At 48.4% G+C, this 20,376-nt stretch overlaps 2 protein-coding genes across 2 annotated transcripts; one reads left to right on the top strand and one right to left on the bottom strand.

The window, feature by feature from the left end:
- Nucleotides 1-254: 254 nt before the first annotated feature.
- c17h12orf43 (chromosome 17 C12orf43 homolog) lies at nucleotides 255-2,724 on the top strand. Its single transcript, XM_018731489.2, has 6 exons — nucleotides 255-393; nucleotides 653-683; nucleotides 805-903; nucleotides 1,204-1,316; nucleotides 1,467-1,551; nucleotides 2,041-2,724. Exons 1-6 carry the CDS (start codon nucleotides 264-266, stop codon nucleotides 2,408-2,410), a joined length of 828 nt encoding a protein of 275 aa, XP_018587005.2. The 5' UTR covers nucleotides 255-263; the 3' UTR covers nucleotides 2,411-2,724.
- Nucleotides 2,725-3,196: 472 nt separating this feature from the next.
- hnf1a (HNF1 homeobox a) lies at nucleotides 3,197-11,191 on the bottom strand. Its single transcript, XM_018731488.2, has 10 exons — nucleotides 10,128-11,191; nucleotides 7,668-7,867; nucleotides 6,767-6,947; nucleotides 6,022-6,224; nucleotides 5,739-5,884; nucleotides 5,084-5,225; nucleotides 4,351-4,539; nucleotides 4,146-4,261; nucleotides 3,471-3,555; nucleotides 3,197-3,350 (listed from the first exon to the last, which is right to left on the bottom strand). Exons 1-10 carry the CDS (start codon nucleotides 10,418-10,420, stop codon nucleotides 3,220-3,222), a joined length of 1,686 nt encoding a protein of 561 aa, XP_018587004.2. The 5' UTR covers nucleotides 10,421-11,191; the 3' UTR covers nucleotides 3,197-3,219.
- Between the last annotated feature and the right edge of the window lie 9,185 nt (nucleotides 11,192-20,376).

The following is a 20,376-nucleotide window of genomic DNA, read 5'->3' as shown; positions in this document are numbered from 1 at the left end:
CTCCAGAAATAAAGTAAATGTATATTTATTCATTCCTTTTTATCCAATGCGACGTACATCTCACAGAAATGCAAGTCTTAACAACCCACCCTGGTATCTGAATTTGCATAAGCCTTCCAATTCCATCGTTCCTTGCAGTTTAGTAGTCTGCCTTTATTGTCCTTTATTAAAATGATTTTAAAAAAAAAACTCAAACTCCCAGGATGCCCCGCGCACGTTTTCGCGCCTCATCCGCATCGCTCGGCCACGTGGGTTTTCCCATCATGGCGGCTTCCAGGCGGCACGCGAGCGAGTCCTCCAGCAGCGAGAATGACGAAGAAATGGAGAAATTCAAAGAGGCCGCGTGGAGTTTCGGAGCGGCGGCCAATGGCGCCCAGGAGTCTCGTCGGACAGGTGGGAAGGCGCGTAGTAGAGGCAGGAATTCTAGTGAAAGGAACAGAGTTAATGGAAATGAAATACACAAAGAAAATGGGATCATTTTATATACAAGTTACTATCTATGCATATACACGCACGTGCGTTTTTCGTAATGATCCTGCTGCATCTGAAAGTTGATCGCTGTAGTATTATTAATTGTCGTAGCTGTGCAAACACTCTGCTATGCGAAGAATAAAAGTGGGAAACACTGGAATTGTGGCTATTTTCTGTCCAGGTGGAGAGAGCAAAGATAAGCAAAGCAGTCGGTAAGTTTATCGTCATTAAGCCTCCATTCCCACCTGCACACTATGTATGTGGTGACATGTCCCTCCGTTCCCACCCTGTATGGTGACATCATGTCCCTCCGTTCCCATCTGTTGTGTGCAGACTTGACGTGTCCCACCACGAACACGATGGCAACGAGCTTCAGACGACCCCCGAGTTCCGCAGTCACGTCGCCAAGAAGCTGGGAGCCCTGCTGGACAGGTGGGAGCGTAAGGATGGGAACAGAAGAGCTGCACCTGGTGACTCCTGGGCTATGCTGGTTTATAGCTTTCTCTCTTACACACACACACGTGCGTGCGATTAACAAAGCTTGTTTGTCTCATGCAGCAATGGTCACAGTCCACCTATTCAGTAATTACCTATTTTAATACTTAATTTTAATACATAATTTTTTTAAAAGCTAAATGAACACTTTTTAGTACTTAATTTCTTCCCGACACAAATGTTGACCTTTTTTGTTTGTCTGCTTTTGTCCTCCTTGTCCATTCTTTTTGTGGACAGTTGCATTTCAGAAGCTGCTGGACCACGGTTGCGGACGACTCCGACGACGCCATCTGCCACCAGGGTGGTGGAGGAGGAGGATGATGATGATGACGACGACGACGACGATGATGGTAGGCGGAACTCGACAACATTACGAAAGAGGAAAAAAGCTGCTGTTCTGTAAGACTTGAGGAAAAAAACTCTGGAGTCAGTTTCCCATTTGTTCATGCAACTGAAGACCGGATATGTTGGACTTTGTCTTCCTTCCTCCCAAACTCCAGGATTTCGGCTGTTTTCCACATCCGTCCCTGGTACAACCCAGAGTCCACCTCCGCCGGCTCCACGCCGCCCCATTCCCAGCTCAAGGTCGCTGTTTCTCCCATAACTCCTCTGTTGAACTAGAACCTGCACAATTTCTTTATTTGAGAAACTAATTTTAAACAACTGAACATATGAACACTTTGTCTCCACAAAGTCCTGATCAGTGCTGATTGTTCACCAATTCATCCCATAAACGTGCGCAATGTTCGTCATCATATTGATCACACAAGCTATAGACACTGTGGGAGTGAGTTGGGTGAAGGTGGTCCTGCACTCCTATTACGTGTGTGTGCTCTTTACTGCCACCTATTGGCCTGGGGGGTAATCACAGGTCACAGTGACACTGCCAGAATTTTAGAAAATAGGCAACTGAAGGAAATGAGACTGAAAATGAATGAACGGAGTGGGAAGTGGTTGTATCGTTGGTATTCGCCCCTTGACCGTTGGCACCCGGAGGAGCCCGTGTACTCAGAGTCTTATCGAGACTTGAAATACCTTGAATGTTGAAATGCTCTCCTCTGTTTCATCCCCCAGTGACAGCGACAGCGAGGTGGATGAGCGCCTCAAAGAAGCTGCCGTTCCTCTCACAGACCTCCTGCCTGCCGCTCTCCTTCCCACCATGCCTCAGCCATCCTGCTCCCCAGCTCCTACCCCCGCTGGATTGAAGAAGAAGAAGAAGAAAGAGAAGGAAGAGGATGGGGATGAGGCTGGAGACAAAGACACCGGTGGAGGCGACGCAAAGAAAAGTAGGACAGACATTAAGGAGGAGGAGGACACCAACTCCCAGGTGGACTCTGTATCTCAGCACACCTCAGAGGAGACTCCAGTGAGGGAAAAGAAGAAGAAGAAGAAGAAGAAGAAGAGGGAGGAGGAGAAGGTACGCAGACTGAAGCTAAGCGACTGAGGGTCAAGGCTCAGCTGGATGAATCGGTTCTACTACTCCAGCTTTTGGAGCTGAGCTCCTGCCCAAGGCTGGTGTCAAACCTTTGCCCTTCTGCTGAAGGGACTGTGGGGAGTCCAAGGCGACCAAGAAGAAGGATCAGGCTGGAGAAGAAGCCTGCAGTCCAGAAGAGCAAAGAGGCCCACCGTGGTTCCGTTCACACGTGGAAACGGCTTCCTGTTGATCACGTTATACTGTACACACATTGAAAGCACACAGCATGCGTTGTGACACGATCCCACAGTTAATGGCGCATCATCGGGCTTTGGGTTCGAAAAGTCAGAGGTGCTGGTTTCCACTGGGGTCCCGAGACCACGCCTGGCCGCTTGTGTGATGGTTCCTTTCAGATATCTCTAGCAAGATTCACTGACGTCAATGTGACGTTCTTCAGGGCTTGTTCTGTCCTGTAAGATGTTCCTGGGCTCTGTGATGACCAACGGACCTGCTGCGATGATCAATAAACACACCACACCTGATCGCTGCGACTCCTTTAATTTCCTTTACAGACACAGATGCTCTGTACGGCACGGCACGCCGCAGACTCAGCGTACACGCGTGTGCTGATGCTCTGGACATGCGGCGTCACGCTGACATGTCACTGTTGGCAGTTCGCTCAGGTTTTTATGGTAAATTTCCCTAAAAGTAGTGAGGTGATGAAAAGTGTGTGAATGTATGAGCGACTCCTGCTCTTGTGGAAGTTCTCAGACGTCGGGTTTGGGACTCAACGCTCCACCGCACCAGGTTGTAAGAGTGGAGCTCCTCCCGTCGCTCTGCTACTGCGCGGTCGAGACCATCTGTGCGGGGATGTAGGGGTCCATGTCTGTCGGCGAGGACGTGAGCAGGTGCGGCGGCTGGTCGTCGACGGGCTGCGACGCCGGGTACAGCTCCAGGCTCTCGGAGGACACTGGAAGGAGCGAATCGATGGAGCCTCATCATCACATCATCATGTCTCGTAGCCTCGTGCCCCGAAGGCCAGTCCACCCGGACAGATTGAGGACATTGATGTGTCCCAGGTGCGCGTTACCTGGCACAGGTGGACTGGACGACAGGTGAAGAGAGCTTTCCTGGATGGGCGGTTCCGACTGGTCCTCAGCATCTGTGCTCAGAATCTGACACGGGGAGAAAACATCTTTCTGAGCAAACGTAGCGCCTTCGTTCCGACAGGAACGTTTAGTAACGAAACGAGTTATAAATCATTATAAAGTCACTTTGTGGCCATTTTTGTTAACGACGAAACCAGGTCTCAGGAACAGTAGTAACCATATGGGTGCGGTGGGTAGAACGCGGTGTTTTACCGGTGCTCGTGCAGCGCTCTATCAAGTCCCAAAAGGTGACCACGTCTTTCAGAACTCATGACAGTTGAGACACTGGAGTAAAACATTTGTAGCTCGGAGCTTCCGCGCAATAAAATACACTTTGGTACCGAGTGTGTGGCGTGGTAATTGTACTGTATCACTTCAGGGTAAGTACCTGGATGCAGAGTGCTACAGAGGGAGGGGATTTGAACCCATGTCCCGAGTGCAAGGTAGCAGTTCTAACCACTACGTCACCTGCTGGCCCTGTTCACATGTCCAGATGGATATGTGGAGGTTTCGGGAGGTGCGACTTTAACTCATGGAACCTCACACTCCGGTGCTGTTTGAGATCGCGTCTCCTTTGGCCACGGTCATCGCTGTGGTTGACGCATGTTTGCCTTTACCTGTTTGACCGCGGTGAGGCTGGTAAGGGTCCCGAGGCTGCTGTTGTCTGTGATGACCATGGCCTGGGACAGGAGGCTCGAGGGGGTGTATGGTGACAACTCCGGCTTGCTGTACACTGGGGGGGGGGGGGAGACCTTAGGATTTCACCTTTTTACCCCCCCACCCCAATAGGGCCCTGGAGTTCCACTCCCCCCGTGCCCTTACTGTGGCAAGGCAGCTGCGCCATGGTGGCCATGAAGGAGCTCGGACCCACGTGACCCGGGAACTGCTGCGTGATTGGCTGCTGGTGCGGGGCGTGGAGCTGCTGCTGGAAGGAGATTGGCTGGAGGGTGGTGAAACCGCCGCCCACGTTGTTAATGACCGGGACGGTTTGCGGCTGAGTCGAGGTGAGGCCTGCGGGCAGGAGGACGTAAGGAAAGCGTTTTAATTTTGTCGACTGACACCCCCACGCTTGACAGACGAACATCGAGTGAAGTTCGAGACGCAAAGGGAAAGGCGGCAAGCAGGAGTTCGTGGAATGAAGAGTGAGGCTCAGTGCTGGTCATTGCGCTGTCCACTGCCAGCTGTAATGCAATTTACACTGGTAATATAGTGTACAGCCTAAAAGAAACACATTTGTTAAAGTGTCACTAGCGACACCTATGTATATTACATGTGTTCATACACATCCCTGTAAGTAATTTTACTGTTTGTATGGTATTGATTTATTGCATTTTCTTCATAACTTGTGTCTGTATGGCTGCTCCACCGTGTGTGTGTGTGTGTGTGTGTGTGTGTGTGTGTGTGTGTGTGTGTGTGAGTGAAGGAGCATCCAACCCCCACCACATTCAGCGCATATGCAAACACACTCAGCTATTAGTTAGTTATCTGTTAACCGGGGGGGGGGTCGGTTCGTGTTTCGGTGCGTTGATCGCGTGCCACGACCCGGCCGTTTTACCAATGAGGAGCGAGGGCTCCCCGAGGCTCATGACGCTGGGCAGGGAGGCCATGATGAGGCCCTGCGGGGCTGCTGGCGAGGCCGACACACCGTGCAAAGCGGTTAAAGTGCTGACAGGGGGCAGAGGGCCGCCTCCTGACGCCTGCGAATGAGAACAGAGACGGAACTTGATTCCACTTCCGTGGACGTGGCATTGGCGGGTCTGCTTCTCGTGAGCTTTAGTGCTTCGTATTCACCCTGCTGTTGTGCCCCCTGTGATCCCCCCCGACCTTCAGCGGGTCAAAGAAAGTGTTGTGAAAACTGCCAGTGTTTTACCTGTCTGACCACACCTGTGTGCAAACTAATACCATTCCAGATAATAACATTTGCTAAAAAAAATTATACAAATATTGGCTTTGATCATTAAACTGTTGGACTTAATTATTTTTTCAAATTAACTTGTAAAAAAACTGCTAATCTTTCACAAAAAAATGAATATATAAACGGACCTAAGTCAGTCTGGGAGTACTGGCCCCAGTTTTTTCCTTGCTAATTTATTGTTAACCGTTTTCCTACCCTTTGCACTTTTCTAGTCGATTTAAATTTTTTTTTTTTTTAAATTTCTCAATTTCAGGGGTGTGTGTGTGCGCGTGCGCTCAGAGGTCACTGGTCTCACTGGTTTGTGATGTGTCTCCAGTAGAGTGTGACTTGGCTCCAGCTGGACCGGGCTGACCGTCAGCCGTTCCCCCACACTCCTGTCTCCATGGTGACCGCCGGACGACGCGAGGCCCTCGCTGGTCACCTGTTGGCTGTATTTCATATCTGTGACAAATGGAGCGAGAAAAGCCCAGGATATGAGAGAGAATCATCTCAAGCTGGAAATCATCTCAATGATGAACGACTGCCTTCTCCCCTTTGGATCACTGTAAATGATCCTGTCGTTTGGTTGCTATGGATACCGTGGGTGGGGCTTGTGGAAAGGGTGTGGCTGGAGGAGCTTGCTGATTGGCTGTTAAAAGGCACGTCGAGCGCAAGCTTGTGCCGAAAGGCCTCCTCCTTGCGGCGGTTGGCGAACCAGTTATACACTCGCACTTCCGTCACCAGGTTAGACCCCAGGCCTGCGAGCTGAGATGGGGACACGCCCCGCTGGAGACACTCAGCCCTAAAAGACAAACCACACAAAGGGTCATTTCTCCAGTTTTTTAAGGAGCATTAAAAATCAGCTCATTGTTTGCTGAGCAACAAACTAAGGACAAAATAACGCCGACATCACCAACTCCCTGTGCCTTTCAGAGCTGCTGAATCCCTTCAGTACTCAAGAAGGGTCTCAAACCCATCTCTTTCTCAGCCACTTCTCTCCTGATCTCCAAGCTGCTCCATAATCTTGTATTAAATCATCTGTCATAATCACCTTTTTATTTTCTATCAGTTCTATAGACAGCTGCTCATGTTCCTCTGCTGAATCTTTCCCATATTCAACAAGGGTTTCAAACCCATCTCTCTGGGAGTCCAACACCATCTGCTGTGATTATCTACGTATTTGCTATTTGAATGTCATTTCTGTAGGAACTACTGGAGGGATGTGATCCAACAACATGGTGGTTTCACACCAAGGCACAAAGGTAGAGGAGTTTCAGCACCACACCCAAGAGGAAAAAGTGCAGCGGTGTGCTCCACTGCTTTGTTGGGTCACTCCTGGATTACCTGTTGCACTCCTCCACCAAACCCTCTCTCTCCTCCTTGCTCGGGTTCTTCTGCCGCTCATAGGCCTGAAAGAGGATCTGCTGGGATGCTGGACCCCATTTGAACCGGTTCCGCCGGCCTTTCCTCACATCCTCGCCAGACTCCTCCCCCATCAGCAGACCCCTGCCGGCATTGGTGAACTCTGCCCCAAATAAGAGAATGGCCAACCTGATTGGTCAGTTAGCCTGTCATTCAAGGGCTTCTCTATTCATTTATGAACCCGACACTTTTCTCCAAAGTAGCACGCACTGATTTATCCATTTTTACTGGATCAGCACAGGGGTACATACCTTGCTTGAGGTACCACAGCAAGAGGTGGGATTCAAACCCAGGTCCGAAGGCAGTGACACTAACCACTATGCCACCTGCTGTCTCTCATCAAAAGTGGAATTTGTACAGTTTAAAGGTTCAGTTCATACATACTGGAGCAGCAGGTGGTGCAGTGGTTAGATCTTTCGCCTTCCAAGCAAGGGACCTGGGTTTGAATCCCGGCTCCTGCTGAAGCGCCCTGGATCAAAGCATTTACCCTGAACTGATACAGTAAAAATGACCCAGCTGTACAAATGGGTAAATCGGTGTAAGAAAGGGCCTAGCGTACAAAAACCATAGTGACAGTTACTCTGGAGAGAAGTGTCAGCGAAATGAATACATGGTGAAAATGATGTCACAGCAGCCTAGGAGTTACAGTAACAAGAAATGAGTACAGACACTGTTATGTGTGATGGTTCCAGTCTGACATCCTGTGTTTGCGTCGTGAAAAAGTGTGTAAAGTTTTGCCCTTGTGTCTCCTTGCACGCGTGTTCGTATGTCATATTGCCCTGTGGCCCGGTGAAGGAGGTTCTAGAGACCACATGTTACTCACGCTGGTTGATCTCCGCCTGCCTCCTCACGTACCAGGTGTACAGCGCCGCCCTCTTCTGGTTCTTCATGGGGGTTCCCTTGTTCAGGTGCTGCGACAGGTGCGACTGGTTGAGCCCCGTGGACTCGACCACTTCCCTCTGCGGGAGGTTGTGCTGCTGCATGTAGCTCTTCACCAGCTTGGCTACGTGCCAGGGGTCCTCCCTGTTGCACGCGGAACAGCAAGGTTCAGGATCCGGGTCGGCGACCGAAACCGCACTGGTCCAGACCCTTGAAGCGCCAGGTACCTTGACCTGAACTGTTTTCATGAATTTACACCAATTTACCTATTTAAACAGCAGAGTCAGTGCCTTGATCAAGGGCACTGCATTAGTAGGTGGGATTCAAGCCTGTGACCTTCTAGTCCAAAGGCAACAGCTCCAACCACTATGCTATCAGCTTCCACCACCACTTTTTGGCTTATTTTCCAAAATATTGCTTCATGGGTATGTGAAATGGGTGTTGGTTCAAGTCCCTCTGCCTGCTGCTGCTGGAGTATGTTTGAGAAAGACCCTCCTTTTGTTCAGAAGAAATACAGGTGGCACCATGTTAACGGACCTGTTTGGTTCTGTGAATCATCCTAGTAGCTGGGGGACCGCTGTATAAATGACCATGTTTTCTTCAGGGCAAAACTGAATGCATTCATACACCTGTGAAGGTGTTCCCAAAAATCACAGAAAGACCAAAATTAAGACTTTGCAAGCAGTAAAACGATCACACCAGTGTGTTTTATTATATTTGTGACAATAACTATAAATCATGGGCCCGGGGGCAGTATAGTGGGGTGTTCAGGCATGGGTTCGAATCCTGCTCATTATTGGTGATACTAAATTGGTGAATGATTGCCCTGTGAAGGACTGGTGTTCTGTCCAGGGCGTACCCTGCGCCATACCCTGTGCTCCTGCGATAGGCTCCAGACCACCAGTACCCTGCACTGGACAAGCAGTTGGTTATACAGACGAGGGCCGATGTCTGAGCACGCCCTGGAACACACAGTCAGGGCCTTGACGCTAATTTATATGCTCAGAGGGGATTCGTACCCATGTACACCTGGACCGGCCAGTTCAGCTCATGCACGTAAAAGAATATTTGACAGCTGTATTAAACGTGATAGAATCAAAGCACGAGAGGTGTGTGTTTTTAGTCCTGTTTACCACTCTTTAGTCCTGTTTAATACTGTTTACCGCTTCATAATACTTTAACCGCGGTGTTTGTAGAATTCATAGCAGAGCTGATGAGAAGTGAGAGAGAAAGAGAGACGACTGTTGACTCTGAGAGATAAAAGGAGACGACAACGGGCCAAAGTCCAGCCTGGGGGACAGCCAGTGGGTCATAAATGTCCAGTAAACACACACACACACACACACACACACACCAGCACATGCTTGCGCAAGAGCACTAACATCTGACACACACTCCATCTCAGGTGACACAGTCTCTATCGCGCACACACACACTGCACATTTTCCCACACTGATACACCGACTCACGCACACGCTCACTCGCACACACCGGAAGGGCTGTGTTAACGCCGATGTGCGGACAGACTGCCGGTGAACCGCGCAGGTTTACAGGTACGGTCATAAAGCGTTCGGAACTTGTCAAGTCCTGGTGCTGAATAAGTAAATGTGTGAAGTATTAGTAAAAGCACAGTGAGTAGGGGCTCCCCACAGTGAACTGGTTTAATGGCTATGCAAACACACACACACACACACACACACACACCATCTGTCCTCCTCGGTTAATCTTAAGCCACGCATGTAGCTCATTAATTAAAGAGGCAGAAATGGGCGCAGAATAATGAGCGGAAGGGTAATTAGTAACCAGAAAAGGAGGAACCTGCTCCTTTATATTCGCCCCGTGGACAGAGAGACGGTGAGTCGGCAGGGAGAGGTGGACACATGGACACGGAGGGAGGAAGGGGGGCCGGGGGGCCGAGGAGGAGTCGGCCTCAAGACGGACCGAGGATGGAGACAAGACGGTTCAGGTAAATCTTTGGGAGTTCTGTGTTTCCTGGAATTTACGGGGGGGGGACAGAGAGAGAGAGAGAGAGAGAGAGAGAGAGAGAGAGAGAGAGAGCGCGAGAGGGAAGCAATATCGCATCTCGGTTCCTGCAACGCTCGCTCATACTGTAAAAACTCTCAGTACTTTAATTCTGAGCTTTTGAAAGAGAATGACGAACAGAAAATTAACGAGTGTTTCATGGTGTTATTTTTCCTTGCTACGCGAGTTCAGCCAGAGGACCTGCAGCCGGAGGTCAGAGGTCGTCCGAACCGTTTCTGTTCATCGCAGCCGCGCAGCTGCGATGAACAGAAACGGTTCGGACGACCTCTGACCTCCGGTTCCCCCGCGGAACGGTATTAGCCGCTCTGCCGGATGAGGCCGAACCCAGACCGGTCGCCACGGAGACCATGCGGGCACTTACTGCAGCAGCTGATCCACTTCGGCCTTCTGCCTTGCCGCCTCCTCCGGGGGCAGCTGCTCCAGCTCCTTGTATATGGGCGGCGGGGACTCCTCGTCCCCCTCCTCGGAGCTCTCACCTCCCACCTTGTCGGCCACGTCGCCCCCCGCGACGCCCCTCTCCCGCTCCAGCTCCCCCGCGGCCTGGACGAGAACGTCCCGGGAGAGTCCCGAACCCAGCAGGGCCCAGACCAGCTGCTGCTGCAGCGCCGAGAGACGACCGGGTGCAGTCGAACCCCTGCGTTCCCCTCTGTCCATCACGGCGGCCCTCTGCAGCCCACCCCCCCCCCACCTGCACCGCGGTAACGCCACTGACTCAGATGCGGGTCACGCGCGCATGCACGCACGCACACGCACATACACACACAGATAACTCGCACTCCTCTCGTGCTCCCCTCCCTCTTCTCTGTGTCTACAGATGACGGATGTCTCAGATGGACAACGTCCCACGCTGCCCCTGCTCAGCCGACGGGGAAGTGACCGTCCGCGTTCATTCCTCCGTTTGCGCGCGACCCGCGTTTGCTCCCGGTCGAGCGTCCACCTGCCGCTCTGCGCTCCGAATCGTTTCCTTTTCCCACCTTCCTCCCCTGTCCGCCCCCTCCTCCGCAGGAGCCTCTCTCTCTTTCTGTCATTGAACCTTGGCCCCGGCGCTCTCCGTCACCCCGAGCGCAGGACAAAGTGCGCCGCCTGAGCCGTAAAATCAAAACAAACCTCTCATCAAATTTGCATGTACACACAAACATGCACAGTGAAGCGCAAAAACTCAAACGCTGGCTTTCATTGGGCAGGTGACTCACAGTGTCAGATAACCAGCTTTACACCGATTTACCCATTTCTGCAGTAAGTTCTTCGCACTCTGCTAGTTCAGGATGAGCACCTTAATGAAGGGTACCACAGCCGGGATTTAGAGCAACAGCCTTCAGACTGCAAGGCAAGAGTTGTAACCACTAAGCCCCCTGCTGGCCCAGTCAGTTCACACAGAGATACCCTCATCCCATCTACTCCTGCGGAGTCCAGTTATCCAAGACACACAGAGAAAGAGCAGATATATATATATATATATATATATTTGTGCTGTTACTATTTCTGCCATAGTTATCGGTGAAGTTTTATCAATTTTCAAGGGGAGAAACATGATGAGTGCAATATTTTCTCTGAATTTATTCATGGGGAGTTTTCGCAGAGTGGTTCTGAGTTTTCATGATATTCTTCAATGGCTCTGTGGTCTAGGAAAGGCGAAGAGCTTCTGCTTTAAGAGAAACAAAGTAACTTTTTTAAGAAAAAAATCAAAGGAAAACATTTCACACGCCACAGGCTTCCAGTTGTACTTCCGCAAAGCACCACCGGGCGGCGCTCCGGGGACGGAGAGAACAGCGAGGGAGAGGCCTGCTGAGGTGCCTCGAGGCCAAATCAGATAACGGAGGATGTGGGACAGCGACACTGTAAACGAAGGACTAATTTCGGGGCCGAAGCGGAGATTTCCTCTCCGAAGATGAAAAGATGCAGGTTCGAGTGCGGAAGCTTCCAGAAAACCTTGCAGCAGCGGCAGCGTAACTTGAGCACAGCTCGTGTCGTGTGCGCACACGTTTCATAACCGGAACGAACGAGCTTGAAGCTTCTGTTCTCATTCGTGTCGGCACGATGAAATTCATTTGTTTTATCCGGATAAAGGAAAGGTGCAAACGTACGTCAGAAGCACAGAGACGTAGGAAACGTTGCGAGTTTTCGCAACAATTTAGGTTTCCATTCCAGGACTTAATAAATAAAGCTGCAACGTTCTGGACTCGACACGTCACGAGGTAGAGCGCCGTTCAGGGCACGCGGGCCGTTCCCGCGCGCGCCCTTAGTGATCTCGTCACCCGTTTTCTTCCTCGCGCGCTATCTCTCGAGGCAGCCTGGCGCGGTAACCGGAGCTGCGCAGAGCGGCTCGAGTTTCCGCGTTCCCAGGGCGTGGGACGGGTCCGGGCCTCGCGGTGCCGCGTCTCGCGAACAAAGGGGCCGCCGCCTCCTCCTCCTCCTTCTCCCCCCGCCCGTTACCCGCTACCCGCTACCCCCGCGAGGGCGCCGTTTTCCCGCGCTGCGGCTCGCGCGCCACCTCAGAGCCGCTTCCTCCCGCCGTTGCTAATTGTACGTTACGGGAGGAGGCCGTCGTCGTGTCCTCAGCGCCGCGCCTGGGAACTTACCTCACTTACTCTGTTATTACACTTTGGGACTTCAACATGTCGTGCAACTTGTTTTGTTTGTTTGTTTGTTTGTTCTGCGACTGAGGGCCTGAGTAGGTGGCCTGGTGGTTAGAACCTTTGCATTCCAGTCGAAGGGCCTGCGTGTGTTGAGATGGATGCCACCTCCCGCGGTAGCCCCTTCATCGAGCCTCGTGCCCTCGGTCGACACAGTAAAAAACCACCCTGCTGTATCAATGGGTAAATCACTGTGAGATAACAGTGTAAGTTGTTTTGCAGAAGTGTCACACAAATATTATTTATTTAAGGTAATACATTATTATTATTATTATTATTATTATCTGCAGCAGGTGGCTCGAATCCCACCTCTTACTGTAGCTCCCTTGATGAAGGCACTTACCCTGAACTGATGCACTTAAAGTTACCCTGCTTTATAAATCTTTGTCAGTACAGTAGCGTGAAAACCCCACATTGCGAGGAGTTGCTTCGGAGAAACGTGTCAGGCGATTAATAGTGTTTACGCCCAGCACCCTCTGTTACGTCGTTCTTCTCCAGCAAAGGACCTTCTCTGCTCTTTCCGCCTGACTCTGCTCACATGAGGGGTCAGACTTCATTGCGAACATAACATATAATGGGGGGAAAAATGTGTAACTGTACTTTCTGACTGTATACTGCACATGTATCCATCCCAGTTACTTATTAATATTAATTTGTCCGCTTCCTCTCCTTCCGACACTTGTCCTTCCTGACCTGAACACCCATCTTTTTGCATAAGGCCAACAGAAAATTATGACATTTTTGTCAATTTGTTTTATAAGGTGCTCTTGTCACCAGAACCGTTACTGTAACGTAAATGATCCAATATCACACTTATAACCGTTGTAACTGTAGACTAAAGCAACTGTAAGTTGAGGGGAGGGGGAAGCTCTCAACTGCAAAAATCAGGAGTCTGAGTACAAGTGGCTGCCCCCCCCAAACATCCTAATGTGTGGGGGGGGGGGACATAATGCAACAAAATGAGTAATTCTTAATATTCTGTTGATATGATTTATTGTAATATGTTAATGTATTTGGACAGCTGGTAGTGTAGTGGTTGGAGCTGCTGCCTTGGGTCTCAAAGGTCGCTGGTTTGATTCCCACCTCCAGCTGTAGAACCCTTGAGTAAGGTACTTATCTTAAGGTGCCCCAGTAAAAATTGCACCACTGTATAAATAGGTAAATAATTATAAGTAGCATGATACTGTAAGTTGCTTTGGAGAAAAGTGTCAGATAAATGTAAATGACTGAGCGCTTGTGCTCTCAGTAATGAAATTTTGGAATGAACCCAAATCACAGGCTTTGCACTTTAAGGCACAAGATGAACGCAGCATAACCGGTCTCTCCTCTCGCTCCCTGTCCTCCCGCCTCGCTTCACATCAGCATAATTAAGGAAAGCGTGGAGGCAGAAAGGTCTTAGGATACAGAAGTAAGACTTCTGGAGCAGGCCCCAGGCCCTTAAAGGGTTAAAGGTCTGGACTGAACAATGAAACCTCAGCTGAGAGGTCAGCAGCACCGAAGGAACAAAAGACTTAGACTGGACAAAGCGACGCCAGTGTTTGGACCTGTAACCATGGCCAGGGTGTGAGCCAATAAGAGAGAGGTTGAACCTATGAGTGTAGTTTGTGAGCCAATGAGAGAAGCTCTTAGTAAGTATACTGGGTGTGAGCCAATCAGAAAGAACCTGATCCAATGAGTGGTGGGTGTCAGCGAATAAGAGAGTACCTGAAGGCCTCAGTGATGGGGGTCAACTAATGAGTGAGAGGCTGCGAGATCAAACCCCAAGTGTGGGCCAATGAGAGAAGTTTGTGGTACACGCCAACTTTGTGTGTGTGTGTGTGTGTGTGTGTGTGTGTGTGTGTGTGTGTGTGTGTGTGTGTGTGTGTGTGTGAGTGAGAGTGATGGACAGAACCCAGCTCACAGTAGTGTCTCCAGCCTTAGCGCTGACCATGTTCGCGGTCCACTTACGGTCTCTTCCACTCCCTCATGCTAAATACTAAATGTTCCAATCTTTTTATTACCGCGTTAAACTAAAAAAAGCCGACTAAGAACTTTTTACAAGAACTCACGCGTTGAAAGGAACAGCAGATGATATAGTTTTAATCCACACTTTCATTTTAATGCTTCTGATTTTTCTTTTTCATGTCTCTTTCCTCTCTAATTTGCGGGAGAGTTCTTCCCCCTGTCGTTCCCTGAGGCTGTCGCCGGTGCCCCCCCCCCCCCTTACACACCTCCTCCCCCATTCCCATCCCCCCTCCCCGATTTCACTGCCATTGATCATGCATGCAGAAATTCGGCGCAACCATAATTCCTGTCTGAAGAGTGTCCGTTCCACACACTCAGCGCCCTTTGTCGCTAAACTGGCTGCCTGTACGCGGGACAGGCCTGAAGTACACACACACACACACACAGGGGCTCGGCACACTCGCACACATACAGAGGGGTTTGGTGCACTCACATACACTTGTACACACACACAGACACAGAGGAAACCTGAAATAACTGCAGTTTTGAAAAGCAAAGTTATTCACTTATTATTCAATTACTTCCTCCCCCCCAAAAAACAGCTCAATCTCAGAAACCTGAACCAAAATACCATGTATCTGTCTGTATACAATTACAATATTATTTTTAATAGCTGCTCTTGCATGTAATTATTTTTAACTCTCAAATTAAAGTCCACACTTTATTTTCACACTCAGCATCTGACTTTTCAAAAGAAGTGTACATGTACATCCATTCCCCACGTGACGCAATTCATTGGTTCTGTGAAATTACCCCGTTGTTGGGGGGAGGGTCAAACTGCCATTATTAAAATCATTTCCCAGATAAAAACATATATCACCATATATGTTTTTCATATAATATCACCAATAATTTATTCAAACACCAAAATAAAATGTATTTTTGTGCCTGCTAGTAACACTGACACATCTTATAGTGTTTGTTTAAAAAAAAGGATATTTCTAGCCTGTCTATTAATGTTCCCTATTACTTTATTCATGAATTATTAATAAACTCATGTCCAGTGCAGGTTCATTTACATGCACAGAATATGAAAAGTTGCCCGGGAAGGTAAAGGTAAAAGGAAAAAGATGTATACGAACTTTATATCTAAAACTTTTTTGCAAAATTGTAGGGTGTTGATTAAAACGTTTTCATTCAAGAAAATTCTTTCCGTTCCATTTCTGTGAATATGTTTAAATTAGATTAAATGCGCGCCGTGCCGGTTGTTTGCGATCGCTTTTGGAAAGTCCTCTTCTTTTCGTGTAGCTCCTGTGACAGATTGCAGGTGACTCCGTGCGGCTGTTTTAATTGGCTTCCGGACCAGGTGCGGCTTCTGGGACGCGGAAGCTTAGGTGTCGTCGCACGCGGCCCTTGGACGAGCCGCGCGTTTCTGCCCGGCCCTCGATGCTCGATTGGTCGGGCCCGGACCGGCGAGGACAAAACCTGCCTCGCAATTTATTAAACTTAATGAGATACTCAATATGAACGCGACTCGGCCAGAATCCTCCGCTCAAAGCGCATTGACAAGGTGCGCTAAATGAAAAGGAAAAAGGGAAAAAGGACGGAACGCCTTCATGTAGCCGAGCGGTGCCTAATCCGGGCCCTCCGCCGCCGTTCTCCATGTCGCCACTCGTTCCAGCACAACCTTCATTAATTAAGCCTGACTGAGTCGTTTCAACATACTGATCCGGGTCTATTAAAGGCAAACAGCGAGAGTTCCTTTGAACGTCTAACCGTAATCTGCGTTCGTGTAAAAAGTGGTCTTTTCAAGTGCATTTTGCTCATTTATGTCACACCTTATTAATATGAGCGCACTATTTTCCATCATTTATATTCTACCCAGAACATTATGGTACGTGCTGATTTCTTTACTTTTTTCAGCAACGCATTTTTTTTTAAATTCCCCAAAACCTCAGATGTTTCATTGAAAATTAAGAAAAAGTTTTTTGGTGAGAGTTTTTCTTATTTCCAGTCATTTTTATTAGGTTTACTTTTAAAGTAGCTCAAAAATTATTAAAGAAAGATCTTACTAAATATTTTTTTAAACTTGTTATAGCTATATCTGAGGTTTTTACAGCACCTAATTCGTGATTGAATTGAGGGACAGTTGTACTATTAATCTTTTATTGACTGTGACTCAGAGGTAAAAGTGATTTTGGAGTTATGAACAAAATGAGTTATGAACACACTTCAGGTCCCGTCTGTGTGTGTAAATCGAGCGCATTAAGTAATTAAGATGTCAGCCAGAAGCCAAAGGCAGGACTGTACACACAGTGGATTCCCAGGACCAGGTGAGCTGGTGGCTTCCAATGGCCCCCTGAACGTCATGCCCAGAGCGAGCAAACGGAACGGGGACTTGGACTGGAGAAGCCCGTCTCATCGCAGCGAATTCAGAGCTGCGGGATCTTTTTCCTGCCTGGTCAGGGGGTTTGCAAACCTCCCAATCCAAGTGTGTAACCTAATCGCAGGCAAGCGCTCGTCCGTCAGGTTCCTCACACACACGCACTGCGGTGTTATTCACAACAGTTCAGTTGAGGCTTCTCAGCCAAGAAGACCGAGCAGCAAAGGTCACAGTGTGGCCACCGTGATGTCCAGTACAAACAAAAGACCGAGAAATAATTAACATTTCACAGTTCCAATAAACCCTTAGAGATTTTCCAGCACTTCAGCAGTGTAATCTGAATATTTTCACAACTGTAGAAAGTTTTTTCTGTATTTAAGGCACACGCTGCCACCATTTTATCCATTATACTCCGTATTTGACCGGTCCTGAGAACGACAACTTTATCCTTGACCTAGAATATTGTTTTGGATGGTACATATCTGAGACACTCTGCATGTGGGGACATAAGAATGAAACACCATTTTTAAGAACTGACCATATCTGATGTTGAAAGTTTGCATTTTAAAAATGACACCTCCTATTGTGTCCTATGTGATGTATGTAACCGCCATTTAAAAAGTAACATTTCTAAAACTTACTCAGATTTTCACTTCATTGCAAAAGGATGAACGTGGCTTTTTGAATGCTTTTTGGGCCAATATAAAATGCGCAATTATGTCCCTTTTTCTAAAAATTAATGTAGATGTAATTAATCCATTAATACTTATTTCTAATAATCCTAGGCTATATACTCTATATTCACGTGCATCCTGTGTAATGTAATATGTAAATGTGAATAATCAGAAACTTACATGAACATATGAATCATCACAACTATGAACAACAGGAGAGCCTGGACTGAGACAACACATGGTGATCCAAGATGAGAGAAGGAGTGGTGGCCAGTGGTTATGGTAGTAAACCCGTACTGGGCATTGAAAGCACAACATACCGGTTTGCCCTTCAAAGTGTGTATCATAGCGATATGATACGGCACTGAGGCCTCATTTTAGATACCATAAACTCCGGTCGGTTAGATAACCAGAGCAGCTTGAGTTTGAGGCTCTGAGAACCTGATAATCTGCAGCCGAGTCACATGTTGAGTCACGTGTTCCGTAAGGGCGGGAATGAGGGGGAAGGAGCGCGCTCGGGGCGGATTGGCACTAATTAAATACTTAAGACGCAGCAAAGGGCTCCTGCAACCTGTTACTGATACGGGGCCTCATTCGGGTCACACAGAGGAACCTGGTGTCCCAACCCACTGAGACATTATGGCTTTCATTATAATCCAGTCCTTACGCTTTTCCTTCTACATTTATTCATTCAGCAAACACTTCTCTTCAGTGCTACATACAACTCAGAGTGAACAATGGTGCATTGAGCTATAGATGAAGATACACGATCGCTGAAATACAGTTGGCTTGTCCAACACCACCGTTTCATGAGTAGCTGTGTATAGAATTGATAGGAAATACGAAGGCGATAATGACAGGCGGTGTTGGACTCATTTATGTAGCTGTGAGGAGATCAGGAAAGAAGTGACTCTGAAAGAGATGGGTTTTAGACCCTTCTTGAATGTTGAAAGGGATTCAGCATTTCCGAGGGACAGGGGGAATTTCTTTCATCACAGCAGGACCAAACTCAAGAACCTATAGACTTTGATTTTAGACCGCCTGTGAGTGGGACCACCAGGTGGCCAGAGGTGGAGGAGCACGATGCTCTTGCTGAGGAGTAGGGACTGATCAGGTCCCGTAGGTATCAGGGATCAGATCCATGGTGCGGCTGAAGGATGGTCACGTCTGCATAGTTTGGTTACGCATGCTGACTGATGCTATGGACACTGAGACTCAATCTGCTGACATTGGTGGTCACGCTACTGGGACCACGGACACTCGAAGGCTTTTTTTTTAAATACTGTGCTTGTGGTGCCACAATTTGTGTACCGACACGAGACCGACACATCACCAGCTATGCCAAAAGTATGGTCCAGATGTTACTGTGACACTTCAATATGTTAGAATGGTGTTATGGCATTTATCTTTTCAAGGACCGCTGGAGTGTGCCTTTCACTGACATTGCTGCTGAGACTATGATAATGACAACCGCCTACATTCCTCTCTGCTAAGACAGAGTTCTGGGGAAAAAAAAACATTTAAAAATAATAAGTGAATGGTTTTAATGTGTTACTGTAGTAGTCAGAAAACACTTTTACATGAAAAACTTGGTAGAACTGTATCCTTGCAATCAGATGGTCCCTGTTTTTTCCGTTTATTTATTTAGCTGACATGTTTCTCCAGTGGAGTTTACAATAATTTACCCATTTATACAGCTGGGTAATTTTTACTAGGGCAATTTATGGTAAGTATCTCGCTCAAGGGTACTACATGTGGGATCTGAATCTGGATCTCTTTGAGCCCATTCTCCAGCTGCTGCTTGCTAGTTTGAGTCACCCTCCTGCTCTAGTACCCTTGATCGAGATACTTACCCTGAATGGATGCGGTAATAATTACCCTGCTGTATAAATAGGTGAATCTGTGTAAGTGGCAGAGTGTACGAGCCTCACTTTGCAAGTTTCCTTGGAGAAAGGAGTGAGAAAATGAAAAAAAGGTTTTCTACACGCATTTTACCGCTGTCTGCAATTTAAATTAATGCACCGAAAATGACGGCAGAGTGAAAATGACCGGGGTGAGGAAACACTGCCTTCGATGTGCAAGTTGTCAAACACCGTAAGTCCTCTCTTGTCTGCTCTTGTCCGCGGTGTCAAGAGACGCAGTCGGAATCGTAGACGCGTGACAGATTCCGCATGCGTGACACCGTGAGATATGGTGTGAGGTACAACTGCTGGATACTGGACACGCAGAACCAGAATGTTCTGGAACGAGTCCTCGATAAAGTCACGGTATCCGTGCGGCTTCAGACTATCGCCATAGTGATGCCATATGTTTCTCAGGGCCAGATAATTAGTAACGTCCAGCACTGCTTGTTAAGCTAGAAAATCACAGCCGGTCACGAACATCTGTGGCGTGGCCCGGCCTGGCCTGCTCCGTGTCCTGTGTCCGCAGAGGTCTGTACCGCACTCCGGCAATCCTATTACCCTGATGCTTAAATCCGCACCATCGTCAGCGACACGCTTCTTGAAACTAGTCAAATAATCTTTCCGAGTGCAATAGGAATTAAAGGACATCTCCCTGATTCTCTTCTGAAAGTCCTCCCTTTGTGCTCTACTTTACAACCACGGAGGCAAAAAGGCAGTTATAATTCTGCGTACTGTTGTCGGAAGTGTAGAGGCTGACAACATAAACTTGTAACCTGATAGGTGTTAGTTCAAACCCCATTCCTGTTGTCATACCCTTTATGAAAGTACATGTGAAATCATTCATTGTGCATACAGTCACTTGTGAAGTGAAGGGTCACAGTGGTCTGGAATCTATCCTGCAAGCATAGGTGAGGCAGGGTACACCCTGGGTGGCACACCAGTCCATTACAGGGCAATCAAACACACTCATTTGCAACACATGCACTAAGGGCAATTTAGAGTCACCAAATCAGCTGAAACATGTCTTTGGACTGTGAGAGGAAACCAGAGCACCTGGAGGAAACCCAGACAA

The sequence above is a fragment of the Scleropages formosus genome, chromosome 17, assembly GCF_900964775.1.
Source record: "Scleropages formosus chromosome 17, fSclFor1.1, whole genome shotgun sequence".
Lineage (NCBI taxonomy): Eukaryota > Metazoa > Chordata > Actinopteri > Osteoglossiformes > Osteoglossidae > Scleropages > Scleropages formosus.
The sequence above is the reverse complement of the archived record's forward strand: the minus strand, read 5'-3'. Positions and strand labels throughout refer to the sequence as shown.

What these genes read in the sequence shown, in the direction of transcription:
- c17h12orf43 (XM_018731489.2), top strand. Translation starts at nt 264, where the DNA reads ATGGCGGCTTCCAGGCGGCACGCGAGCGAGTCCTCCAGCAGCGAGAAT. An exon ending in CGACGACGACGACGATGATG is followed by an intron (nt 1,317 to 1,466) that starts GTAGGCGGAACT and finishes CCCAAACTCCAG; the next exon opens with GATTTCGGCTGTTTTCCACA. An exon ending in CGCCCCATTCCCAGCTCAAG is followed by an intron (nt 1,552 to 2,040) that starts GTCGCTGTTTCT and finishes TTCATCCCCCAG; the next exon opens with TGACAGCGACAGCGAGGTGG.
- hnf1a (XM_018731488.2), bottom strand. Translation starts at nt 10,420, where the DNA reads ATGGACAGAGGGGAACGCAGGGGTTCGACTGCACCCGGTCGTCTCTCG. An exon ending in GCAGGCGGAGATCAACCAGC is followed by an intron (nt 6,948 to 7,667) that starts GTGAGTAACATG and finishes TATTTGGGGCAG; the next exon opens with AGTTCACCAATGCCGGCAGG. An exon ending in GCCTCACCGCGGTCAAACAG is followed by an intron (nt 3,556 to 4,145) that starts GTAAAGGCAAAC and finishes TCCCCGTGTCAG; the next exon opens with ATTCTGAGCACAGATGCTGA.